This window comes from Rhopilema esculentum, chromosome 11 (genome assembly GCF_057945365.1).
Source record: "Rhopilema esculentum isolate cy_ngs chromosome 11, ASM5794536v1, whole genome shotgun sequence".
Classification (NCBI taxonomy): domain Eukaryota; kingdom Metazoa; phylum Cnidaria; class Scyphozoa; order Rhizostomeae; family Rhizostomatidae; genus Rhopilema; species Rhopilema esculentum.
The window spans coordinates 9314692-9341719 of NC_142825.1; the positions used below are offsets into that span (position 1 = coordinate 9314692).

The window sequence follows — 27028 nt, forward strand, 5'->3', positions numbered from 1 at the left end:
AATTTTCTTCATCAAGGACATTCTCAATTAGGGAATGTTTACTTTGAGAGAAGTCTCTGATTGCTCTCATAACTCTTTGATAATTCATCAGCTTGTTCCTATCCCTCTTTTAAACTGTTCCTTTCAACTTCAGCTCACAAACTGCTAGAATACTGTTGTTGGTTTTATCAAACAAACTTTTGCACGAAAAGGACGTTTGTTGTGTCAAATTGCTTATCGTCGAGCAGCTTGCAAAGTTCCGGCAAATATTAACGTCTTTATTGATATTACAATATTTTCGTGTCACTAGCAATTCATTTGATTGGGTTATTTCTGATACGATGAATTAATTTTCAAGAATAAATATAATCCATTTGGTTTTATTTTTTTAAAATATGGTTACAGCGTAATTATAACATTTTGAATTTTAGTACACCTATTTGTTTGATAATGAACCGTTAAAATCTTGGTACATGAGTTGCTTAACTTTTTGCCGCATTTTGGTACAGAAAGTTTCTTATCTTGTTCCGTAACATGAAAATTTGTTTTTACCTAATTTACAATCTCCCATCGCTATTTAAGCCTCATTTAGCACTCGTCGAGTAAACAGGTAATGAAAATCATAACACTTACCACAGGAACCCAAAATATCTTTACAAATAACAATTCTGAACTACCAAAAAAATTCTGTTTCGTGTGAAAAATTTGATCTAGCAGTTTGAAAAATCAAATCATTTATCAAAAGTTTGATAACGCAACATCAAAAGTTTGTTACCAAAAATAGATTTTTGTTTAAACGTCTTAAAAGGGGTGTCTTGAATAGAGAATAAGTGAATAACTATTTCACATGTCTCCATTTATCTAAACTTAGACCATTTTATTTAGGCCATTGTTACGAGTCACCCCAACACTGCCACAAAATTTCTTTCCTTTTTTCTTTTTATTCAGTTTGTTTTTACGGAGAATGGCGAGGTATATCCTTTCTGACTCCTTAAAGGAGGATATCGTAGTTCATTCTAACACACCAGTTTTCTATAGATATAATGACATCAATAGAAACGGCATCGAGCAGTGTAAAAGAGACTGGTAAACAGTAATCATCATTACTGACGTCACAATTTTCAAACCTAGCGATATTCCGTAAGGGGCATTCGTCGAGATCATATTTTTTCAAATAAACGTTGGAAAACCAGAAACAGTTTCGTCACTTTTTGTCACAAAAAACCATTTTATCGATGCCTTGAACTAAAGTGTCTTATGAAGGGTAAAGCTATGAAACAAGTGACAATGTCTTGATAGCAGAAAATCCAGTAGAAATTTGCACTTTAACTAATCTGTCATTTAATCACTTTAATATGATAAGAAGCCATGGAGCTAAAGCAAAAACGAACAGTTATTCGGAAATTCAAGTTCATCTAAATACAATGTAATTTGAATTTCAATGGCTGGACCAGTTGGTTTGTGCGATAAATGGCTAACTACAATATGGTGTGTTGATAAGGAGGTTGTTTGGATTACGAGGTTTTAGTCTTTGATCACAGGTTAGCACAGCTTGGCTGTTGTAAGTATTTAGATGACCTAATGTCTGGATGTTATTTGTTAAAAGACTGCCGATGTAAAACTGCCTGTTTAGGGAATATATGAGCAATCGAGCGCCGTGGAAATTCGACATCTGTAGAGTTCTTTGACATCTCTTTGTTGATTGTCCTTGTTAAAATCGCCCAGGGTAAGTTCGCATTGATCTTCACGAACAAACGAATTCTGAAATTTTCTTCTTTGTTCTGGGAATCAAATTGTCTTGCTAACCATTTTGACGGTATAATAATCTTTTATTTCTCTTCGTGAAATATTAACTGCTATTTTGGGAATGAGCTTATTTTTTAGCCAGAAGTCTTAACATGCAAACGAAAACTTGATTAATGTGTCTATATTGAAGCAAGACTTAATTTATTATGATAATGGAACAGTGATAATTTGGTAAAATAATTTAATTTTATGATTTAATGATGATGTGGGTATACAAATGTATTACTTCAGGTTTCTGTTTAGCTATTTTTCGCTATCATTTACATTTTCCTGGGAAAACTTTCAGCCACAGTGGTTTGCTTTTCTGGGTTTGCGGGACAAACTTTGTTTCTATGCCGACAGCCGTTTTTGAAAGTTATAATTTTGTCTCAAATTGACTAAAAATTTTTCAAATTTGAAATATTTTACATTAATAATCGTTTTTTGTGCATTAAAGCGTTCAATGCTTTGAAATATTCGTTCATTTGATATTCGTTATTTTTTATATCATTTGATTAATGTAATAATCGTCCAGATGCTTTTTCCATAGATGCGTTTCTAGTGTATTATGCGGACCACGCAGAATAGAGATCTAGCAATCACGGTAGTCAGCCTGTCAGCCTTTTAATGAAATGGTGCATGAGACATTACTTAGTCAATTTGCTTCAAAATTTACTCAGAAGTTCTGGCTTCTGCATTTTATAGTTATCAGTATCTTTAACCAAGCAAACCTTAGTCTATGATTTGGTCTGAAATCCTACCTTTCCACAAGGCAGGTTCAAATTATCTGTGCTACTTTTTCTGTTAAGGAATATAACTCCAAGCACGCCCTGTATGTCTGTGCCAAAGTCAGTAAATAATTCATTTTTATTGAAGTTTTCGTTATTATCTTTTCACATTGCGTTGTTCCATGTTTCCTTTTCGAAATCATCTTCACCGCAAGTATTCTTTGGAGGTCTCTCAAGCAGTTCTTCTATACTGTCTTTATCATTCTGCAAAATTTTCTATGCCTATGCTTTCGCGCTAGTCGTCTTCTCAATAGTTGAAAGAATTGGACAGCCTCGTTTAGTCATGAACTTACAACCTCGTTTAGTCATGAACGAACTGCCTCATCTAGTCCTTTAGAAGGATTCTCAAAGGTATGGAAACACCACTGATCTCTAAACAAAAGCTTTTTGGGACAAATGAATAGCTCCAATTGGGATGCCACTCAATGATGGAAAGTTGGAAAAGTCGTTTCTCGGTATTTTTGAACATTGAACAAATACTGGTTTGCAAGAGTATTATTGGCCAAAATAGTCATAGAGATTGTGATAATTGTCAGCTTATCGATAACGTGGATACTAAATAATGCAAAGCTTGTTTTTAATTGTTTTAATTGTAAGGGTTGTGAATTTACGGTGGAAGTAAGAAGCTAAAGAAATAACAAGTTTCTTTTTGTTCGTAGGTTTTAGATGAATTTTACAGAATGCACATTTCTACGAGAACAGCAGTTTTATCCGTGGTAAGGTTTCAACAAAAGTTTATTAAACTTCTCCCTTCCACAAGAAGCTGCATTTATTTAAAACAAGATAAACAAACAGATTTCAAGTTGAAGACGAAAGTTACAATCTGTCTTCTAGGCTACGAAGATAGTCTAGATATAAGCTTAAAAGTTTAAAGGGAATTGCGTTTCAATTATGCCCGTGCAAACTGTCAAGACTAAGGTAGCCCAAACACACCGCCAACGCCTCGGTTTTTAACGAGGAGAATTGGTTCTCCGTTATTTTGTGCTATGGGGGAAAGTATACAAGGGTATTGTATCCGAGGGGGTTTGGCCCCGTTAGTTCAAACGATGCCACGAAACATCCGAAAGCCTCTATTTCTGTTTCTTGTCAAAAATCATCAGATATTCGAACTACCTGTACTAGAAGATCTAGGCTTGATCTTATCAAAATATTAAACTGTCAGCTATTTCGTAAGTAATGATATCATGCCAATAATGCATTTTGACGATAGATATTTCTAGAATAAAATTCATTGCAGCTGCAGCTGTCCTTGACCAATTGATTGATTTGTTTTTCAAGCTTGTTATGTGGCTTAATAGTTGCTTTGTCATGTGGCTAATGCCATATTAGTATCATATTAATACCATACTCAAGAGCACTTCCGTTCTCTTGAATTCTATATTAACTTAAATAGTTAAGGAAGCTACTAAGCTGTGCCTTGCAAATTGATGTCCTATCGAAAGGTTGAAAAGGCAGAAAGTAAACTGGTGCCTCCATTCTGTCACGCCAACTATCAGCACAGCTTTCTGAAAGAGCTTTTCCATACATGTGGATGCACACTTTACGCGCATTTAAGAAGGCGGGCAACACTTTCGAAGCAGGCTTTTATGTAGATGAATTCGTTACAAGACAGCTAAAAATTCGGGTCGACAATGCTGTCATTGTGTGGTTTTTTCCTTTTGGCCATTTTGATTCTGACACAGTGCCCAGTACCTATGGTAAAATGGGTAAAGTGAATAAAGGCGAGTGTCGTTGAATCAGGGTTGTTTTGAATAGCAACACTACTAGGGAAGTCTAGAAAAAGAATACTAGCAGATATGAAATATATGATTTTATGTCGCTGGCGATCTTCTATTGCCCTCTCATGACGTGGCAACGGTAGCACTGACGATACCACCAAGCTCTTAGCTGCTGGACCACACGCATTCTTTTATAAGAAACTAAGTTCTGGGAATTTTAGGCTTTTAATTCAGTAAGTGGTCTTCTTTTTAGTGCAGGAGATTAGTGCAGAAATACAGCAGAATTGTGGAAATTGTGGTGCAGGCATCAAGATTTCAGAGAGCGTCAAGTTTGATTCGCTGAACAACATGTGACATAGACCCAAATCACATCTTGCCCCTAATTTCTATTTTTAGACTGAGGTACTTTTGTCCACACCCCTAATTGTACAATTGACCATAAATGGAGAACACCAGGTCATAGAAGTTGAAATTCACGGTATTTGATGTCACATCTTTTTCAACGTATCAAACTGCCTTTGTATTGTGAATTTCAACTTTCTTCGACCTGGCGTTCTCCATTTATGACCAATGGTACAATTAGGGACCTTGACCGAAGAACTCTAGTCTAAAAATAGATCTTAGGGGCAAGAGATGATTTGGGTCTACATCACATGTTGTTCAGCGCATCAAACTTAGTATTTTCTGAAATTTTGATGCTTGTATCACAATTTGCACAAGTCTCATTTCCCTCACTATTTACGAAATGGAATGTCAAAATATTTTTACGAGACGTGCTAGATGATTAAATCAGTGACGTTTGAGATGTGTTTCTTAATTTGTCCAGGTTCTCTGAGAACGGAGATTCGGGCTTGCCCCTCGTCATACCTGGTGTAGCAAGAATTATAAGTACATTATATTTGATGCGCCTGAATTTTTTACTTGCACCTTCCTCCTCCACTTACGCCGGAATCCCTTTTTTAAGTTACTTGCAGCTTCATTCCTGAGCCCTTGAGTAACTCGATGCCTAAGCAATTTGCTCGTTGCTTGTTTAAAAGCGTGTATACCCATATCCCTTTTAACTACGAACTGGTATTAATTGCCCTGGTTAGACAGGGGGCGTCTTTCCACGAAACTATTTCATTTCACTGTACTTCCTGTCAAGTATCATCATCATTTTCGTTCTCTCAACTTCGGGGCACTCCTAGGTGTGCTTCGTGGAAAGGCACAGAAAGTACCTAGGCAAATGTTATATTATAATTTTCTCTACCTCGGGCTTTCCGCGATGTGCATAGTGCAAAGTCGCAAAAAGTACATGGTCAATCATCATCATCGTCATAATATGTACCTCCTACTTTCCCGAGCTTTCTGCTTTTCAGTCACAATCCTGCTTTTATGTTTTTCCACATTTGAAAACCCACATTGGGGAATTTCCATTCTCTTGTAGCATTTATTTAATTGGCATCGTATGACCTCGCTCAGGAGCGTGCCAATCTTGTTATGGTGATGGATCTTTTCAGCTGGTTAATGCTGCAGCAAGCATGATTTATAACGGCTGAATGCCCTTGGCTCATATTTAAGTGCTGTAAGCTATGGTTAGCGAGCGGAACTGCTTTAGAGCCAGTTTATCGACTGTTACACCACAAATTTTTATGTCCAATTTAAGAACCAATTAACCGCGTCACAAATTTCTTGCTTTAATAGGCCTCGTTCATCATCTTATATTTCACGCGGCTTTGCACATTAAAATCAAATCCTGATTGTTGTTATTTCGATCATTGAAAATGATTTGTTTCCTATGTTATCCGCAAGATGATTAAGCGACTGGTTTTCTTGTAAATCCTGGTGCTTGGCGGTTATCCCGATCCCTGCCACTACCTTAGACTCCCCAACAATACCATTTCTAGGAATGAAAGAAACTCGTTCTTGTCAAATGAATGATATATTATATTTCACGACTCCGTGCATGCCTTTGTTGAGAGTCCCAGTTATTGAGACTTCACCTGCAGAGGACGGATCTTAGTTACTGTAAAAGTTTAACAATAGTCTATTGTCTGGACAAAGAGGGGTACCGGAGCTGGATGAGTCCATAATCTTTTTTAGTTGATATGCAAAAAAGCGTGTAAAAATCTTAAATTTGTCGCTAGTACCTGTAAAATCTTGTCAGAATCAGAAAACCATCTGTTTTGACTCCGGTCTTCACTCTGATCACTTAAGCGGCTGTCATAATGATTTGGTATTTGTTTACTTTTAAATGATTCCTTCTTATATGTGATTTATATGTTTTAATTAAGTTCGATTACCAATTTCGATTTCCTAATTTCTTAGGCGTGGTAACCTACAAGTGTAAAAAATTCTTAAGAAACACCCATTCAATAAAATAAATTAAAGACATAACAATAAGCACAGCCAAACCAAGAAGAATAATTTAGATAAAAAGATGTATTTATGCTGCCATATCATTTTTGCCATTTTTACCATCTTTGGAACCAGGTGAACGTTATTTGACATTATTTGGGAGTTCATTTCATTGATGTGACCTCCCAAATTTGACGGTATTTGGGAGGCCATGTTAGATGGGGCATCACTTTTTGCAGAGTTGAATGGATTGCAATGATGCTCTACCCAATTAAATATGGTTAACAAGTTTCATAATTCCTCTCTTTCAGATATTATACTTAGCATCTAAAACGCATTCAGTTATAACCCCAAGTTGCCCGCCGAATCTGTATATTCACCAATTGGCTGACAACACATTTCAGTGCTGCAGATATTGCCCTGCAGGTACACATGTCACAAGCCATTGCAATAATGGAAATGTTTCCAGCTGCCAGGAATGCCCATATCAGCACTTCTATGAAGAACAGAATAAAAACACTGGTTGTTATAGGTAATGAGTTATAGAGTTGTTAGTTAAACTTCTAATTGCCACCAAAAAAATCTCTAAGAGTATGGCAAATTGATTGATTCAAAAACAGTTTATCACATCTTATCTGTATATCTGCTGTTTGAAACCATAAGTAGATTTTGAATTTAATGAAATTGAATTTTTTTATCCCTTGCCACATACAAGCATGTAAGAGTTTAGCACCCCTTCTTTCTAAGGTGCTAGAACAGTGGCAGATTTAAGGGGAGGGCAACTAGATATTAGGGGCAACTAGGGGCAGTTGCCCCTCCCTCGACGAGTTGAATCAAGTCTGGCACCCCTTTTTTGAAAATTGTGCATCCCTTTTGAAGAATGAGAATCAGGGGAAAAAATTTCTGAGACCGAGAGGTTAATTTGCTTCAAGGATTACCTCAAATTAATTTTTTTTTCTGAAAGTGGATCTGAAATTGTTGTATACAGCGTACTTTCATCATCAATTTTTAAAATTTTTTCAGCGCCCCCACTATCGACTGCCCCTCCTTCAAATTTGCTCTGGATCTGCCTCTGTGCTAGAATACTGTTATATTTCCCCCCGCGTTAGGGGCTACCATCCTGGAGATGTATGCCTGATCATGATAACAAGAAGATATTATAATTAGATTTTTATTATGTTTTCTCTTCTTCCTTTTATGCAATTTGATTATAACAAGCTGGCTGATTTTGTAGTGGTTTACTTCCTCTATTTGGTGGTTTAGTTACGAAACAGTTTTGTTCCACTTGTTTCAGATGCAGTGAATGTTCTGAGCTAATGGTGATGAAATTCCCCTGCACTACTACTACGGATACTATTTGTGTTTGCAAAGAGGAACATTATTATAGAAGCCTATTCCGAACATGTACCAAGTGCAGTACTTGCAAAGAAGGCTATGGAGTTGTGCAGGATTGCTCCCACTCAACCAAAAGAATTTGCCAGCAATGTGTCAAGGTATTTTGTTTTACAATCTTGATGAAATTATTCTGTCAAAAATTTTTTATTAAGGCAACTTTACGATGTAGTGAAGTTTGAGAGGTTTTTGCTCATGGCGTCTTTAATTTCTATAGAAAACGTCTATGCTTCTGCTGCAATCTTAAGTGGCTAACAATTTTGATGATTGAGTCTATTGAATTTGTTACCAGGAAACCATTTTCTGACATCAGAGCTAAAGTTCCTCTTTTGGATCACCAAACAGCACTGATGTTTTTTGGCAGCATTAAAAAAAACTCACAACTGTGTTTTGGCTTTTGAACAAAGTACTAGAAACAGCAAATCTCTCTGGATTTCTAAAATGTCTCTATCACATCACTTCCATGTATTTTTCCTAGTTTGTTTAGTCTTTCCACTTTTGTGAGTCTCAACAAGCACTTGTGAGTTTCTCCATATATATTGCTCATGAAACTGCAATATTTGATCATGAAAAAGCAGTAATATATTTTCTTCTAGTTAAAAAATATGATAAATTGAAAATTACCTGAACTTACAGTGAGCATGGTTTGGCCTTGGGCTTATCCAGAAATTTTAAAAACACTAACTAGCACAGATAAGATTGAAGCAACAAAACATTGATAAATAAATATATAAAACATCTTTTTATTTTTTCTAACCTTCTTCAATATTTATAAAAATGTTTCCCCCATGTTCTGTTACAGGGTGAAACTTTTACTAACAAAGAGAACACAAAATGTCGAAAATGCTCTTACTGTGGAATAAATGAATTTAAAGTTGCTAACTGCACAACAACACAGGATACAATTTGTAGGGAAGGTAGGTCATAAAACTTGTGTAATGTAGGTTTTAATCTGAGGGTTTATCATAATTGAACAAATCAAACAGTCCCTGCCCTGTTTACAAGGAAAGCTTTATTACTTGTTGACTGATGCATACAAAATTCCTTAACTCAAGTTTTAAGTGAAAAACATCACACTGCATTTGACAATGTCTTTTAATAGAGCCTGAATACACCTAACAAGTGATTTTTCCAATAGATTTTTTCTCCCTTAGCCGTTAAAGCTTGACCATTAATGAAGCTATGACATTGCTAAAAGCTTGGTGTCTGGTGTTATGCATTTATCACTTGCATTGGTACAAGCAGGGCCGTAAATCCGGGGGGGACGGGGGGGACTGGACCCCCCCAAAAATCTGGGGCAAAACGATTTTTTGGAGAAATTACCATCATTTTCCTTGAAAGAAGGAAATCCCTGGTAGCCGGGTTAGAACCAAACTACGTTTTCTGTGTTATTGCAACAAACCTCAGCCACTAAGGCTATTTTTGTAAGCAGAGTGGTTTTTATAATTTTTACAAGATAAAAACTTACCGTTTTCTACCGTTTTTTAATGTTTTCTACCGTTTTATTTTTGAAAACAGAGTATGAAATAGAAAGAGAGCAATCTGTCATTTTATTTGACCTAATTACTAACTTATTTACGTAAATTTCTATAATTTGTCTATTATTTACTTTTATTTAATAAATCACTTTTTGTATCATTAAAATCTATTCATTTTTGATGTGTAAAAATAGCCTACACAATGTGTGACAATGGCCTAAAATGGCCTGAGAAACGCCAAACTTTCTATCCTGAGCGATTCTAGTATTTTATTAAATTTAGTCTGGGGGATGCTTCTTTAGCCTTTCTAGAAGGTAAAATTTCATCCAATTTCATTCAAAAAATGTTATCCATACAATCATACACACAAGTCAATGTACTAAGGAATATCTGTAAATACCTTCTATAGAGCAGAAAGTCTTGAGAAATCCAAAAATATTGACTTTTGTTTTTAAAGTAATTTGCCCCTCAACTGTTTCCATAACACATACCACAAATCCCTTGTGGTGCCATGACCCACTGCATACTTTATATTCATTCGCTCTGCTGACCCCCCAATTCACATGACAGATTTACGGCCCTGGGTACAAGTCATGGTATGCCAATACTGATTATGAGCAAAACTAATTTTAGTCTTAACTCTCTTTAGAATTTTCTCAAAGCAATTCAACTTTTTGTTCTAGTTGCAAGGCAACCTGAAAGGTCAATGACACTTGTAATAGTCTTGGTTGCTGTTACACTGGTTATTTTAATAGTTTCACTAATTGCATGTGCCTTGTCAAGGAAAATGCGACCTCATTGCTGGTCTAGAGATGGTAATTGTTTTTTTATTTTTTTCAGTTTACCTTAATCTAAACCATAGAATTTCTGTGTGGATATAATTGAAGAACCTATACTTATTGCATGACGGCTTGGATCTAGATTTTTAGGATGGTGATTGAAATCCTATTGTTTAAGGATATCTAAAGTCTGTGTGTCAAAAATTAAGATGGTGCAAAGCTGTAAGTACTTATTTGAAATTGAAAAGGCCAAGTGAAACACAAAATTTGCAGAGAGATAAAACATTTGCAGCAAAATTGAGTGCTATAATCTAACAAGTATTGTATTTAGATACATTGAGCCATGGTAATAGTCATACTACTAAGGTTGTTTTGATTTAGTATGCTGAGTGTTATTTGATCTAATTAGGACCACTATAGTTCCATGTGGTATGGTCTTGGCAACCATTATTTATAGCAGATAAATTAAAACCACCAGTTTAAAAAAAAGATCAGCGTGAGTTGACTCCGGCCTTTTTGTGGGAAATGCACAGGCATGTTTCAAACCTGGTCATGCCAGCAAGACACAGGTATTCTATGAAGACTGTTTGGTTAGAAGAATCTTCAAAATACAAAACATTTTCAGCAAAATGCCATGATGATTCTAGGTATTCCCCTAGATGCTTGATATAACTAGATAAGCTCCAAAATATGTATAAAATTGCATTTGAGTTGGGCCGTGTCATACATGTCAAAAGATTCATTTTCTGTGATGCAATCAAAAACAAAATTCTTTTTCAACTGTACCTCTACAAACTGATGTCATTTAAATTTCTGCTTGGATTTCCATTTTTGGCTATTAATTAAAGCTGATTTGAAAAGCTGGTTTTACAAATAACATTCAGTGAACTGCAATTCAGGCATGACAACATGTGCTGTGGTGACAACTTATCTAAGAGTCTTTAAGATTGGATGATTATCACATCTATTTTTGGTAAACTGGAAACACTCTGGGATCTCAACTTCAGTAAATATTTATTGGCTCTGTTACTTTTAGAAGCTCTTTGCTCCCCCATGATCTCTGGAATTGGGTGGGGGGAATGTAACACAGAAACAATCTTTGATAAAATCTTAAACCTTTACAAACTAGCAAGTCACAAAAAACTCAAGTTGTAAGAACACCATCTAATGTCATTATCTGCTGGTTCGAATATGTTAAATTGTTTAGTTATGTCAGTTGTCCACTGATTTTCGAATGTAAGAGGTTGAATGTGATCTGTACCTTACAAAACAAATGTTTTTTGAAAATATATTGAAAAAGAAATTGAGGTAGGGGAGTTATGAGCAGTGCTGACTTGCCCTTGAATGCTCCTAAGGGCCATAAGCAAATCTTTATTTTGTTTAAATGGTTGAAATAATGTTTGCTGTCGTATAATTAACCACTGGAACAATCTGCCACCCTAGAAATTCCTTCAAAGGCCTACAGAAACAACGATTTTCATATCAGTGTTTATAAAACATAAAGTGGAAAGAAAAGCATACTGATTTTGATTACACTTTGGTGCAATAATATCTTTTTAAAATTATTTAATATTTTCTCCAACTTTACACAGCATCAGCAAGTAATGGAGAGAGTGAACGAAAACCAACACCATCTTCATCAACAGGTGGTCCTTCACCATCATCTGAGGAACAAACACCTTTACGTATAGTTATTCCAGCTAAAGATTCATCTTCAGGTAAATTTTTAAATTCTTCTTTCTGCTGTTTTTTAACCAGTGTCAAACAAAAAAAACCTTGCTACTTTTAAAGAGAATCAGCATGTCAACCAAAATCATCCAATGATTTATTTGAAGAATCACAAAGATACCTAAGAAATTTGATTATGATTAAATTCAATGCACCAGGTTGACTAAAAAGTAATTATAATCATAAACAGAATGCTTATGCAGGCCTTTCCAGGAGACTTTCCAGAAAAATTGATATATGAGGGCTTTTCTCTGCCCGCACAGTTTTTCAAACCAACGTTCTCATTTAATCTGTGCAGTTTAGCTTGTCAATGTTTGTCCTACTTACTGCTAAATATCAGGGTGTTAGTAAACAAAGAGAAAGAGGTCTTAGACGTCTATGTGGTTATCAAATGGTGTTATAAATAGGGGATTTCTACGGTGGCCCATAACTGCCACACACTAAAACTAAACTGATTCGCATACAAACGAAACTGATTCACATTAAAACAAAGCAATTCGAGCGGGAACAAAAACGACTTGCACTAAAATCAAGCGAGTCATACAAACTAAAAAGGACTCACACAAGAAGAATACTGATTCACACAAAAATTTAACTCGTAACAGATTTTCAATCTCAAGCGCACATGAAAAACAAATTGCATATATAAAGCAAAATGAGTCGCACAATTAGGAAAGCGGTCACACTTAAATAAAATGAAATATTAATGACAACTGTGATGCAAGTTTCATTTTATTTCATTTCATTTCAAATGTTTAGGGAGGTTAGCCCTTTGATCAAATTGATTTAGATTTTCATTCTTGTAAAAAAGCACCTGTTAGGAAAAATGATTTTACAAAAAGTTGATTTTCCAAAAATTCAGCACAAAATTTCTGCATCTGAAGTGTTTTTTGTGACAACAAAATGTTTCCGCAGTTTCAGCAAAACATTGTAGCCGAGACTAAACACCAAACATCAATAAGAAACCGACTTTATTTTCCAATATGTGACTCAAAAGGGCAACCTTTTTTCTAATAGTGCGACACATTCTGCTTTATGTGCGATATGTTTTATTTCATGGGACTAAAACTGAAAATGTGTGTCGAGTTTCAATTTGGTGCGAGTCTCTTTTCTTTTTGTGCAACTTGCTTGAATTTTGCGCAAATCAGTTTTCTTTTCTGTGACTTGCTTTAATTTTGTGTGAATAAGATTTCTTTCTGTGCGACTTGTTTGAATTATGTCTGAGTATGTATGTATTTATTTATAATTCGCCACACTAAAAGTATTTGCAAGTTATAAAAGTTAAACAAATATAATGAAAAATTGATTTCCTTATTTTTGACTCTTTAGTGCCTCTACACATTCATTTAAATCAAATTTTCAAGTAAATTGAAGTAAATCAAAATTGAAATTCAAATCTACAGTTTGATATTTTCAAATCTACAGTTTGATATTTTCAAATCTACAGTTTGATATTTTCAAATCTACAGTTTGATATTTTCAAATCTACAGTTTGATATTTTCAAATCTACAGTTTGAATGTAAACTACAGCACCTTTTATTTAGGTGGTCCTTCACAATCATCAGAGGAACAAGAACCTTTACGTATAGAAAATCAAGCTAAAGATTTATCTTTAGGTAATTTTTTGAATCCTTGTTTTTTTGCCTTTTTTAACCAAGTTCAAACAAAATAACACCCTGCTACCTTTAGTAAAAAAATTATAATTTCAACCCGAATCAGCCAATGATATTCTGAAAATTCACAAAGATACCTAAACAATTTTGTTTTGATTGATTGTTCAATGTACCAGGTTGACTTAAAGGCAATTATGATCATAACCAGACTGCTTATGAAGCAACTGTTACCTGCTTTTCTCAATCCTGGGCCTTCTCTCAGCCTCTAACATAGTCAACCCACCCCTGTTGTGACACAGCCTTGTCTTTGGCCTTCCATTTTCGAGGTTTCCTTTTTTCATTCCAACCAGTAACTACATATTCAGGCTGTAGTTCCTCATGAATGCCCATAGAAAGACAATCTCTTCATATTATTGCATTACACAGTCTGTCATTGCAATCAATTACTCTAAGCATGTTGGCCTTTGTTTGGTTATCTAATGCTCAGACTAACTTATGAGTAATAGTATATGGGCTTGATTCTTTATAACCCTGTTTGAAGTAGTTTTGGCAGACTTTGAGCTTATTCTTCAAAATAACTTTTTCTGAAAATGAAAATGCAAAAGAGCAAATGTGTTTAATCAAAATAGGGTTATGAAATTCTTTACAGAGAGTTGATAACCAACCTCCATGTTCCTGATTGGTTTGATTTACTTTGCTTTGTATATTTAGAATTTTTTCATCTTGTTAGTGTATCTACTTAGAGATGTCTGTCATGTTTAAACTTGTATTATATGTTCATATTGTTACTAGATTTTATGAAACTGAATGCCAGATCCTTGACAGAAATTATTTGTCCTTCTAGATAAAGGGCTGGATATTAGAAAACTTCCATATGATGTTTTTGAAGAGTTAGCAAAATTGCTAGACCCAAAAATTTATTTTGGGAAGAATTGGAAAAGTCTTGCAGGTTTGTTGAAATACACACAGATTGAAATTGAAAACTTTAATCGTCCTGGTGATTCTCCAACTTTACAACTACTATGCGACTGCAGCTCACAAATGAGATGCTCAGTCCAGCAGCTTTATCAATTGTTCAAAAGGATGCGACGTGAAGACTGCGCAACACTGCTTGAACCTCATTTGAGTTCATCAGATTCGGAAGTTCAGCCATGGTCGTATTAGAGGGACGAGGCAATATCCAGTCTTATGCAGATGATGCATCCGTTCTGAAGTTTTGGCCCTAACAAACCTCACATGAAAAAGCTGACTTGCCATAGGTCCGTAGTCCCTATCGCATGTCTTAGAGACAGTTGTACCACCATGTCTCATTGAAGTTGTATTTGTGACCTGCTTGACATCACTAAGCAAAATGGAAGGTCTTCACACAGAATGATATTCCAAGCCCTTATGCAGGAATATTTTACTGTCATCAATGGATAGGTCAAACTTGCTAAGAATCACTGGATGTTTTAGTCTGTTTTCTGCAATCCATCAGTTACCCATTCCATAACCCTATTCATTATTATAGCCAGTAACCTATCTACAATGGTGTTTTTTTAGTTTATTTAGAGGTGTCTTTCATACAATTTTGGCTTAACTAATCTACACTGTTGGAGATGATGCGTTTAACATCCAGATGATAAATTATCACTGTAAAGGCACAAAAAGCATAAGGTGCTGAGGGTCATTTTAGCTCATGTTACAGCATAGGCTGAATAGTACATAAAGCCATAAGAGAAGTATATTTTTGGTAGATGGCAACTGCAGGCTGACTGACAATTTTTCAGTAGAGCAATATTAAAGTTATTGTCAGCCTTCAGGTTCTGCCTTTATTGTATTTTAAGATGCTGTTATGAGCCACATTTGTATCTCCTAGCAATAATTCATAGTACCATCATACTCTCAGAAAATTTCTCTTAAACCAGTATGGAAACTGTTTGGTGTCATCCTCTGCTAAACACCATGGCCTATTCACCAATAAAAGGTTTCAATCTGCTGGGTTTAAAATCTTCAAAAAATCCAAAATTTGTAAAATAAACTGGAATTCTGGTGGTATAGATATATAGCCAGGGGCTCCCTCCACCCCTCTGCTAGAGGTTTGTAAAGGGATTGTACAAATAATATCCTTGCAGGATATGATATATCAGAGTTTTGGTACTTGAGTTATTTTAGTAACTGTAAACGTAGATATTTATATTTTAAGTTTTGTACCTGGATTTCACATGCATGTTTAGAAGTAGTTTAGAAATGTTCTGTAAGAATTCAATGTTTTCCACTTGTTCAAGATGCAAGCACATTTTAAGAAGTTTTCTTACCTTTGATACAGAAGGTTTTAGTTACTAAATTGCTTGATAACACTAGGGTTTAAGTGGAAAGTATCATCCTTGGTCCTGATCCCAGCTTCAAGTGGTTCTGTTTGCTCTTCAGTGTGTTTATCTTAATGAGTTATCAGTCAGCTTAAACGCAAACTGGAAATAACAAATTATATCACTGGCAAAAATTGTTAAGTTCATTGATCAAAGAGTTCTCTTTCAATTTATAGTTGATGCCAAGGAATAATAATGTTTGAGTCGACATAATTTTTCATTTTGAGCCAATTTCCTGTTGTCAGAAATGAATTTCCTACCATAACTTCTGGTTGTTTTAAACATATCAAGCTTATTGAGATATTGAAATATGGCATTGCAAAATGGGGGTGCTAGATTCTAGAGCGTGCACGTCATATCAAGCCTGAACAAAATTATTTGGGCCTTAAAGCTTGCAAAACCTATCAATCTTATCCTCAAAACTTATCAAACCTGTGACCTAGACTTTAAGTGGATGTGAACAGTTCAAAATGTGGAAAATGGAATGAAGTGAAAAATTCTCAATGTCACTAAATATAGTGAAAGATGTTTACGGGAACCAACCCTAGCATTCCAGATGTTTCTCCACCATTTGGTGCTTTGAAATAATGTCAATCTAGAAGTTGTTGAAACTGTAAAACCTAGATAATGCATAGAAGAACCACATGTGTATATCCAACTTCAATTAAAACATCCACTGAAATAAATACTTGATGTTTGCTTCAGTTGTGAAAGAAAGCTCTTAAAACTTTCTCAGAAGTTGCTTGAAGCTTTTATACAGAAAGTATGTTTTGAACAAGTTCAATTTGCATATAGGAAGTAGTTTTACTGCATTTTGCGTTGTGTGTTCTATGTTATGAATTTTTCAGTCTCTAAATTTCAATAATTTATGGTAGCTTGTGTTTCTGCCAGAAAGCATGTTCAGAATTGTTAAAAAAGACAAATCAATCATCCATCATCATGTTAAAATGCAAAATAGAATGTAGTAATAATCTATTGACTTTGTATAACTAAACTGAGTAAATTATTGTTAAACTTAGATTTTCATATGGTTTTTTTACAAAATCAACTGATTGCCTTTTTTGTCTCACTATGAAACATTGCTAGCAAGTTTCAATCTCTTTTGTTGTTAATTAAAACCACAAATTTAAGATATAATTTAATTTTGGAGCCTCAAGACTGCAGATTCCATTTATTTTTAATATTGGTTGGGAAAGATTAAACCGGAATTTTTTTTAGATAATTTACAAAACTCCTTAAACTGAAGCTTCTCATAGCATTTTGTAATCTTTTCCAATGATTGTACACATAAACAATGTTTGCTGGTTAAAAATGTGAAGGGGTCACTTGAATCTTGGAAACATGTAAACATTAACAAAGCAGACAGCAAAACTTCCTAATAATTCAATAACAAAGTTGGTAAGTCAAAAGCACTACATTCCACTAATGGTATAAAGGGCTACTAGCCCCAGGGGGTGTACTCATATATTTTTAGGATTTGGATGCTCAGGTTACTTTTTTGGTCTAGAATTTGTAGTGAAGTTTTTTTGGGACAGTCCAAGCCTATCACCTATCTTAAATATATTTGAGTACCCCATTCCCCATTGATGCTTGCCATCGTAGAGTCTTTGTTGCATGAACAGCATCACATCTGGTTTTGATTGTTTTCCAGCCAATCCAACATGAAACTGGAAACTTGGAGTAGAAACATACATCTGCCCTGGCTATCACACCAAGCACTTCCAATTATATCTATTAGCATTCTTTAAAAGATGGAAAAGTGAAGGCATTTTGCTTCCAACTTGCAAGTTGTATAAAGAATACAACTTATAAGTTATATAAAGACCCAAAGGGGATTCACTGCCTTCTTAAATGGTTTGCCTCCTTATGAAAGGAGTCTGAAGAATCTTGTTGATATACATGTGGCACTTTGGTAATCAGCTTTCTGGCTCCAAAAAGAATGTTTTCATTGCCTCTCCACAACTGGCTCAAGACAAAACATCTGAATAATCCTATCTCACACTATGTTCTTTTCACGCAGCGGGGTACAGTCACGAATTCTATCAAAACCAAACCTGGTTAAGTCTGTTGTAGAGTATTTGCCATCAATGAGAAGTTCACTGATTGCATTACCAACAGCTGGTGACTGTTGAATTCCATGTCCACTGAAGCCATTTACAAAATACAAATTGTGTATATCTGGGTGAACACCAATGATTGCATTTTGATCAAATGTATTGTAGTCATAGAAGCCAGCCCATGAGTGCTGCAGCTGTTTAGAAATATAAATTTTGTATTTTATTGTCAAAGAACAACCAGTTACTATTTGTTCAATTTTGTTCAGTACAGTTTGTTTTATTTTGAATTCTTGATATAAAAGTGCCTCCAATAACTACATTACAGTTAACTCAATTACACAATATTTGATAATAGAATTAATGACTGATTTACCAATACGCTAACATTTTAGGAATTACTCCAAACTTCATTGTACAACTTTCAAGCTCAGATAGAATTTCCCAACATATTTTCAATGCAAACACAATTTTTTCTATTTTAGTGCTTTATACATTTTAGATTGTATGATGATATAAAGTTTGAAAGTCTTTCTGGGTGAACTTTTCACCTTTAATTTCTAAGCTAAGAACTCACTTTTTGAACTAACAAGTGGAGGAAGAGGCAGCATTTGCAACCAGGGGCAAGGAAGGAAAATTGTCCCAGGGCCTCAAGGTCTAGGGGGCCTCATAAAGCAATGAATTCTGTTCTAAAATAGAATCAATTAAAAGTACTAACAAAATCGTAAGTTTTGGAATTGATCTACGTACAAACGAAAAAGCTGCTATTGTGTAGACAAGAAGGAGCTTTTCTCTCTCTTGGAATTCATTGGTAATTTTTCTTTAGGCATGCGGGCACTGATTGGACAACCACGCCAATCATTTGCTTGGGTTTTTTTGATTGGTCAATTTCAATCCACAACTGGGTATATATTTTCCATCGTATTATTTCAGACCTTTATTCTGATGTTTTATACTCTGAGGAGTGTCAGATAAAAAAGTTTTTAGTATGTTGTAAAATGTTTGCTTTTTAAAAGCTATTGACAAAATTATACTTAGAAAAGTAAATAATTTTGTGTGAATGAATGAATTTAAGCTACTCTAAGGGGCATGGTTGCAAAATTTTCTGGTCACTTTGATAGCAAGGGGCCTCGTCTTTTGCTTTTGTCCCAGGGATGTCTTGGCCGCCCTGTCTGCCACCCTAAACAAACATGTCAACATACATCAGCCTGCTACAATACTAACAGTAGAGAATACCTTAAGTTCCTCAAAGGCTGGAACCCTTTCTGCAAGGCATGGCCATATTTCCTCTTGAAAATAGTCATAATCTACAATGAGGTCAGAGGCATCTGGGTCATTGTCCTGAAAAAGATCATATCATGTAGTTTTGACTTTTAAATGTGAAACTGCTTCATTTGTTAAAGAGCTGACCAGCCATATACAACATAATAAGTAAAATTGAAAGATTAAATTTGACAGAAAATGGTTATTTTGTTGTATGTCCTCTTGAAAAGTTTCTTTTAGCTATTGGTTTTGCAATATATGCAAGGTTCTTTCTAAAGCTGCCAATGCAATAGCCATGAGTTTAATATTTGAGAAAATGTTTAATATTTCTTTTGTGCAGGATGATTCATCATATTAGGGGTTTGATCCTTAAATAAAAAAACAATAACTTGCAGTTTTATAAATGATTGCTATAGATCTTTATAAGATTAAAAAATAGCAAAATTGTCATAAAGAATAATTGCTAGATATCAATCTTTCATGTTATCCCATTTTTTAAAATAATTACATAAAATGAAAATTTAAAATGATATCACTCTGGAAATCCTTGATTTCTCATCATTAAACTCAATACTAGAGCCCCTAAAAAATATTCAAAAGTGATTTAAAAAATGTCTGCTTTGTCCCGTGATGCTCAAAGGTCTCAAACTCAATTGCTTTATTGAATTAAATGGCAATATAACAGTTTTGTTGTGAATACAGTGGCTGAATAGGTCTTTTAGTTTGATTTTTGTTCATTTTTTTGGTTAGCTCTCCCATATCTTTTTTTTATTCCTTTGTTTATGCTTATCTCTAATGGGGCTTAAATTCCATTTTCACTTCAGTAACTCTGTTTTTATAGGCTCTTTTCTTCCCATTTTTGTTTAGCATTGGCTGCTTGGTTTCTGTATATTAGGGCATTAACATAAGGAATTTAATAAGGAAGAATGATATTTGTTGCAAGCACTAGAAACTCATTTCATGTTATGCCTGTAAGTTTGAGCATACTATGGCTGGAGATAGCGGTCTTTCTAGCATTCAAACAGTTATTCAACATGCATTTGAATATAATAGGACAATTTCTGTTGTAGATTGTAATTGTATCTGTAATTAGCCAGTTGATCACCTCATCTGGGGCTTTCCCACAAAGATAGAGATCTCCTTTGCCTTCTTTTCTGAACCAGCATCCTGAAGGATCAACAGCCAACACCATGTCTTTAGGTCCTTTGGGGCAGCTAAATGTAAAAACATGTCTCTTTCGGGGCCTGACAGGCAAATCAATACCAATAGATTGCACTAGGTATCCAGCCCAAGGCCCTGCTGCATTTACCAGTTTATTGCAGGATATGTAGGTTTTTAATTCTGGATTGCTTGGGTCTTGTAACTGTTATAAAGAGAGAAAATAAAAGTTACCACCCTACTTAGCAATATGTAAGGAGACAAAAAGATTTTGAAATTTAAATTATTTCCATAGAACTTAAGACTGTTGAGTTGGTTTTAAAAAAAGACAACTATATGCTATGAAACATATGTAACAGTGGGGGGGGGGGGGGGAGGAGGTGAGCACTTCAGGGTTTGCTAGGAATGACTTAAGGAAACTCAAATCTAAATTGTGGTTTGAGGCTGATTTTGCACTCTTAAAAATTACCTTCTCTTCTGAGGCTTAACAAAAACATAACAAAGTGTAAAAAACTACAGCAGACCATGAAAACTGTGTAGCGGGTCTTGAAATATGGGTTAAAAACAACGTTCAAGGCACCACAAAAGTTCTGCTACCCTCTTACAAACTATGAAAAAACAATGCAGTAGACATTGCTCCATTGAATAAAATTTAAATTATATTCTTGTCATTTTTATAAAAAAGTTACTAAAGAAAAGTCAGAGGGCTGTTTTCACAAATGACACATTTTTGTCTTGTCTTGTCAAATTTTTGTCATGATTTGAAATCTATATAATTTCGAAATTTTATTTAAGTTTGACAATATGATAAAACAGTAAAAATATGGTTTATGTGATGTTTTAGATTGAAATCAGTCTGGTAGACAAATTTAATCCAAAGTTTAATCCAAAGGAAAACTAGAGAGTTGTTTACTTTCAAATCATCAGAGTGAATCGATTGAGAACTTCATGGATAACAAATCGGACCATTTTCATTGGGAAAAAGAAACATTTACTTATATCAAGTTTAGGTATTATTTGTGAAGGCTGAGGAATGACATAAACAGGTACATTCAAGTAAAAAGGACCTTGTATTGGCGATTTATCACTTCATCCCTAGCATTGATTTAATTAGATTAAGATGGCTTTGAGATTATTGAATTAGCTTTACCAGACTTTCCATCAGCTATCCTGTTGACTAGGATAAAAGCAAAATTGGTTTCTTCTACATTTCATCTTCATTTCATATCAACATTTAATCTTCACTTCAATTCTATCAGTTCATATTTTGTTTGCCTGTTTAAAATTAAAATACTAGCAGGCTAAAATATTAAAATACTTGAGGAGAGGAAAAAAATATCTGTAGGAAAAGCTGAGCCAGGATATAATTTTTTTTCTTAATTGCAAATAGCCATAAATGGGGCATCAAAAATTACCTTTTTGCATCAGTGACTTCTTTTGGTAATCTAAGTTGAAAAATATCTTCTGGCTTCGCAGAGCATCTTGGGAAAGGCAATATATCCTGGCTAGGTTGGATCATGTGTACAGCCCCTTTTTAATTTTTTTCAAACAATTCAGGCATTGAAAGTTTTCTTGCACAAAAAGGTCAATGGAGACAATCTCACTTACTGCCTATAGTACAATCAAATTCAATTGTTCCATGGAATGTCAAAGGCAGCAATTCATAATGCCCCTTTGCTGGATTGTGAATTATAATGATGGATGCCGGCCTTGTGAGCAGCAAAAAGCAGGTGTTTGACAATCATCAAATCATCATTGAGTATCATCAAATATCATCAATTAAACTCCTTTAAATTTCAAAGGTGCCTGCAGAGGTGCTTGATTGAGCGCCTCTCCATGCAAGCCCTGGGGTGAGGATTTCATAAAGTTTTAACTACTTACATGGGCACCTGCAACCATACCATCATCACCCTTAGCTATATTAACAGCATCAGCATTGATATATTTCACACCCAAAGCAATTGACTTTCTCCTCAAACTGTTTAACAGTGACCATGGATCAAACCAACCCTCGTTTGCTTTTCCTACAATAAAGAAAAATAGTTGTATCTACATACATATTAAGAGTCTTGTTGTCAGATGAATATATTAAGTATTTGAAACATTAAAGATTAGGTTTGGGCCATCCTGTTTTGTACCTTAAGTGTGTACAGCTTGCTACATTCCTTTGCACAGAGCACTTTGAAGCAGGGTGTTAAAAATTTGATACTGCTAAAACTAGGGATTAGTGGAATGCGTGCGAACTAAGCAGAACGACCGAGGAATGACAACAGAACTAGCAGAACAACCAGGGAATGAGTTTGGAACTAATAGAACAACCATAGAACAATGGATTTATTTTTACTTGATTTTCAAAAGCAAAAAATTTTACTTGGTTTCCAAAAGTCAAATGCAAGAACTACAGACTGTGTCCCTGATATCCCAAAGAATTGTCTTCACTCTTTGTCGTCTTCGTCTGTCATTTACTTTGTTGGTCACCATTGCGCTTGCTGCTGGTTTCGTTATCTTCTTTGCATTTATTGCTTTTTAGCATAGATATTGGGAATACATCTCACTTGAACTTTACTGTACCAAAAGTAATTTTCAAAACTAGCTATCAACTTTCACAGAATAGCCATACCTACTGAAGCAGAGTAAACTCCGTCTGGGTTTATCCAAGGGAACATTGTTTTCAATTCTTTTGGGTTTAGTAACTCAACTTGAGCCCCAACAGACCTATAATCAAAAATTAAACTTTGTTAAATAATATCAGAGTGAAAGTAATATATATTCTAATCAAACATAGGAATACAATCTTCTAAAATATGCTATGTATTTCAGGAATTGGTTATATGCCCCAGGTCTGCATATTCTTCCTTTTCTTTGATTTGTATAATTTTTCTTTGTTTTGCATATACTTGATGTTCCTCCTTAATAAAATTTTAAAACTAACAAAGTATGAGAAAAAATAGAATAAGGTTGTTTTGATGAACAAAAAAAGTAGAAATTATCACTTTGATAAAACAAGTTTGACAAAGCAGTTCAAAATTTAAGAAAACTGAGCTTGCTAGACGCAACAACAGAAACATAGTATGTCAAAACCACCTTTGAAGCCCAACATTTTCACACAGCACACTGTCCCCAGTCTCTGAAGCCAAGAACAAGTATGCACCATTTTGAAGCTGCACATCTGGCATGTCATCATCTGAGATTCTAAGATGTTTTCCAATTGATGACAGAAACTGGTAGCTCCACATTGACAGATGAATATTTTCTTTGATTGAAAACTGTTGTCGAATTGATGATACTGACAGTGTTGTGGCAGCTTGGGTATACTAGAAATAAATTCCATAAAGATTTCTATCAAGCAGTTTTTGAACAATTATGAATCTCTTGTAATTTTTAGCTCATAGGACTCAAAACTGCCAAAAATATATTTTTACTCATATGTCTCAAAAACTTTGGTGATAAATGTTTTTTTGTACAATAAAATACAATTTAAATTCTCAAAAAAATTACAAAATGGATTGCACTTAACGGAGAAAACATAGAAGAATGATGCAATGCAATATTCACAGATATACAAATTAAATGAATTTTAACTTGAATTTCAAGGGGCATAGCATTATGAGGGAGGGGGGCCGTTTTCTAAGATAGGACCTTGATGGTGGCTACACCAAGTTTCAGCCAAATTCTATATGCAACACGTTATCCTTTAGATATGTGAATACCATGTCCATATGTGAATGCGACATCCAGGATTTTAATGAATTTTACCAAGTCTTCAGGCAAGCATGATACATCATTTTTATATGATTGCATAATCTACAGCCCAAATCAAGTAAGTAGAACAGTAAGTTAACATTAATCACACTAACTATTAGTAGGCTGCTCCCAGGAATGAGAGACCTGCTTTGTTCTTTTGGACTTTTTTGTTTTGGGTTGTGTGCTTGTTTTAATGAACAAAAAATCCAGCTTGTCTTTATAAGCTTAGTATGACATGAAAAACCCCAGGGTGACAATTATCCCAGTAAAAGAATTTTTGCTGCAACATAAAGGGGGGCTATTATAGGTTTCTGGCTTTACAGCCTCACCCCTAATTCTACATACTTTCTACAGATCTAGCAATGATTTTTCTGCAGATTGCCAATTCAGCATAAGGTGCATCTTTTGGAGTAAATTGGCTTTTAGGATGCAGATGTGTTTCCTGAAAATATGCAAGCAATAGATGTTGAATTAAATTTGGGCCAAGGCAACAGCTACGGCTAATTCTAATTATGTTTACCTTTTCTTATGAGACCTTTTATTGATGGGCTGGGTTGGAAGACTGTTGAGGAACTGATCACTGGTGAATCTAAGACAATAGTCTTCAAGTCCCTGAATGAGCTAGCTCCACAATACCTGTAAGACCTCTTCACCCAAAATTAGTTTTGCCCACCATATAGCCTTCGTAATACTCGCCATATTACAGATTAACAATTAAAAGGTGCTAAAAGATTAACAATCCAATGGCCAGAAAAGATTCTCTTATAAAGGTGCTAAACTATGGAATAGCCAGGGGCGCCTACACAAGCGGGGCTAGAGGGGCAGCTGCCCCTCCTGCCCTCTTCGAAGAGGGGCAGAGGGGGCAAAAAGTGCCCTGAAATATGATGACCACTTTCACTACTCTCGTTATGTTAATATCTATTAGAAAATACTAGAAAGAAGATAACACCAGCTCAAAAATGCAAAGAATGAAAAGTTTGTCTGTGACAAGGTCGGCCACAAGGGGGAGAACGGCAAAGGTAATAGATGATAAACAAAAGACGTGTTCCCTCCGAAGTACTCCAGAAACCTAAGGAGAATAAATCGGTATAAAAACTTGGCGGGCAATCAAAATTTTACATCCAGCCTATTTATAACAGCCATGATTTTTAGAAAACCAAACATTGTGTATAGTGACAAGGCCATTTAATACCCTTTTTTCATTCATGGATAATTTCGTCAACATTTTCTTTATGTTTAGAATCTTTGATGGTAAAAACCCCAACTGTATGGGTGGCACATATTCTAGTTAATATTTTATCATGTTACCCCAGCCTCGCCCCCTCCCACCTAGGAATGCTCGATTATGTTAATAGAAAAATTCAACGATTTGCCCTTGGCACCAACACTGCCCCACCTGCCCTAATCTTGTGCAGGCGTCCCTGGGAATAGCCTGTCAGCCGAGTCAAAGAAAGCAACCTTTCTGTATAGTTTCAAGAAAACTATTTAGAGAAATGCTGATTTTGCTTTCGTTTTTCATATTTTCATATTTCGTTTTATTCTTCACAAAGTTTTAAATACTGTAAATAAGATTTTAGAGATTATTTGATTAATAGCTGTTTCCTTTTTAAAATCATATTGTAATTAATGTTTTTTTATCGCAGGCCCCCTTGAAAATCAACTTGTTGAAGGGAAACCCACCTTAAAAGAAAGCAATTAGTTCGCTTTTTCGCCACGGCACGTTTTGTAATAGCCCCCCCCCCCCCCCACCCCTCCCCTCAGCTGGAATCTATCAAAAATTGAACATTTGCCATTTGGGACAAAATCATAAATAATCAAATATTATATGATGTCAATTAATGATTTGTAGCACCGACGATTTGCAGTTCTAATAAAAGCAAAACATAAACCTTTCGGCGATTTGCGTTTAAACCCACGGCACAAAGACATGGGGCAAAAACCATTTGTCGAGGGTTCCGTGCGAGGATGTGGTGTCGATCCTCTGGTAATTTACCTTTGGGTCTCTTTCGACTACTACCACATTCAAGTCTGGCGACTTAGATTTGATGAAAAATGCAGAAGACGATCCCATAGCACCTCCGCCTATGATGAGGACATCGGCGTCCTTCGTTGAGTTTTGCTGTGACAGACAAGAGATGCATGGCCTACTTTTTGCATGTGGCAGCCACTGATGTGCTAGTAGCTGTTCGACTCTCTGATTTTTTACGACGCAAGCGGCCAAAGACCTAAACATGATTGTGTGCTGACTTCAACAATGTATCTAGCTGTTCGAATATCAATTGAAGACAGGTTCCCGATGCTTAATCTCCGTCCATCTGACCATATCCGATTAAGTTCCACTCCGCGTCAGCCATAGTGGGCCTGAGCTATACGGCTCATGAAAATTGTACGGCTCATGTCAAATATGTACGGGTCCTGTCGAATTTTCAAAATAGATAAGCAAACAAAAAACCGTAGCCAATGCACAATATGTTCCCCTATCTTTCAAGAATAATTTCCAGCGTTTGTCTAAACCGCCTGAAACCAAGTGTCTACCCCGAACATGGTGGGTGATTAACCCAACCCTCAAAACCCTAATATTTTAAAATAAACTTGTTAAAAAGGTTGAATTGCACGGGGATCCAACCTTTTTTTGTAAAAAACGGTTTAACTTCACCCGTTAGCGTGAATTTTCGATTCTTGCGTGAGCCGTACACGGAGCTAAAAAACGGTTTAACTTTACCCGTTAGCGTGAATTTTCGATTCCTGCATGAGCCGTACACGGAGCCAGCTCCGCCAGAAACCAAGTGTCGACCCCGAACATGGTGGGTGATTAATCCAACCCTCAAAACCTTGATATTTTTAAATAAACTTGTTAAAAAGG

General features: G+C 35.3%; 2 protein-coding genes across 4 annotated transcripts; one reads left to right on the forward strand and one right to left on the reverse strand.

Moving 5' to 3' along the window:
• Positions 1–1531: 1531 nt before the first annotated feature.
• LOC135693317 (uncharacterized) lies at positions 1532–16984 on the forward strand. Its single transcript, XM_089111662.1, has 9 exons — positions 1532–1540; positions 3212–3268; positions 6919–7139; positions 7902–8100; positions 8802–8916; positions 10161–10292; positions 11849–11974; positions 13530–13601; positions 14443–16984. The coding sequence occupies exons 2-9, from the start codon at positions 3233–3235 to the stop codon at positions 14760–14762; spliced, it is 1221 nt and encodes a 406-aa protein (XP_088967788.1). The 5' UTR covers positions 1532–1540; positions 3212–3232; the 3' UTR covers positions 14763–16984.
• Positions 16874–26886, reverse strand: LOC135693316 (FAD-dependent oxidoreductase domain-containing protein 1). Of its 3 annotated transcripts, none has more exons than XM_065211758.2 (7): positions 26159–26886; positions 23506–23735; positions 23042–23136; positions 22303–22445; positions 20369–20626; positions 19237–19341; positions 16874–18197 (listed from the first exon to the last, which is right to left on the reverse strand). In XM_065211758.2, exons 1-7 carry the CDS (start codon positions 26396–26398, stop codon positions 17943–17945), a joined length of 1326 nt encoding a protein of 441 aa, XP_065067830.2. In that variant the 5' UTR covers positions 26399–26886; the 3' UTR covers positions 16874–17942. The 3 variants fall into 3 exon arrangements, with proteins under 3 accessions (XP_065067830.2, XP_065067831.2, XP_065067832.2); XM_065211759.2 differs by having other exon boundaries at positions 26055–26188; XM_065211760.2 differs by lacking the exon at positions 26159–26886 and adding an exon at positions 24511–24582.
• Between the last annotated feature and the right edge of the window lie 142 nt (positions 26887–27028).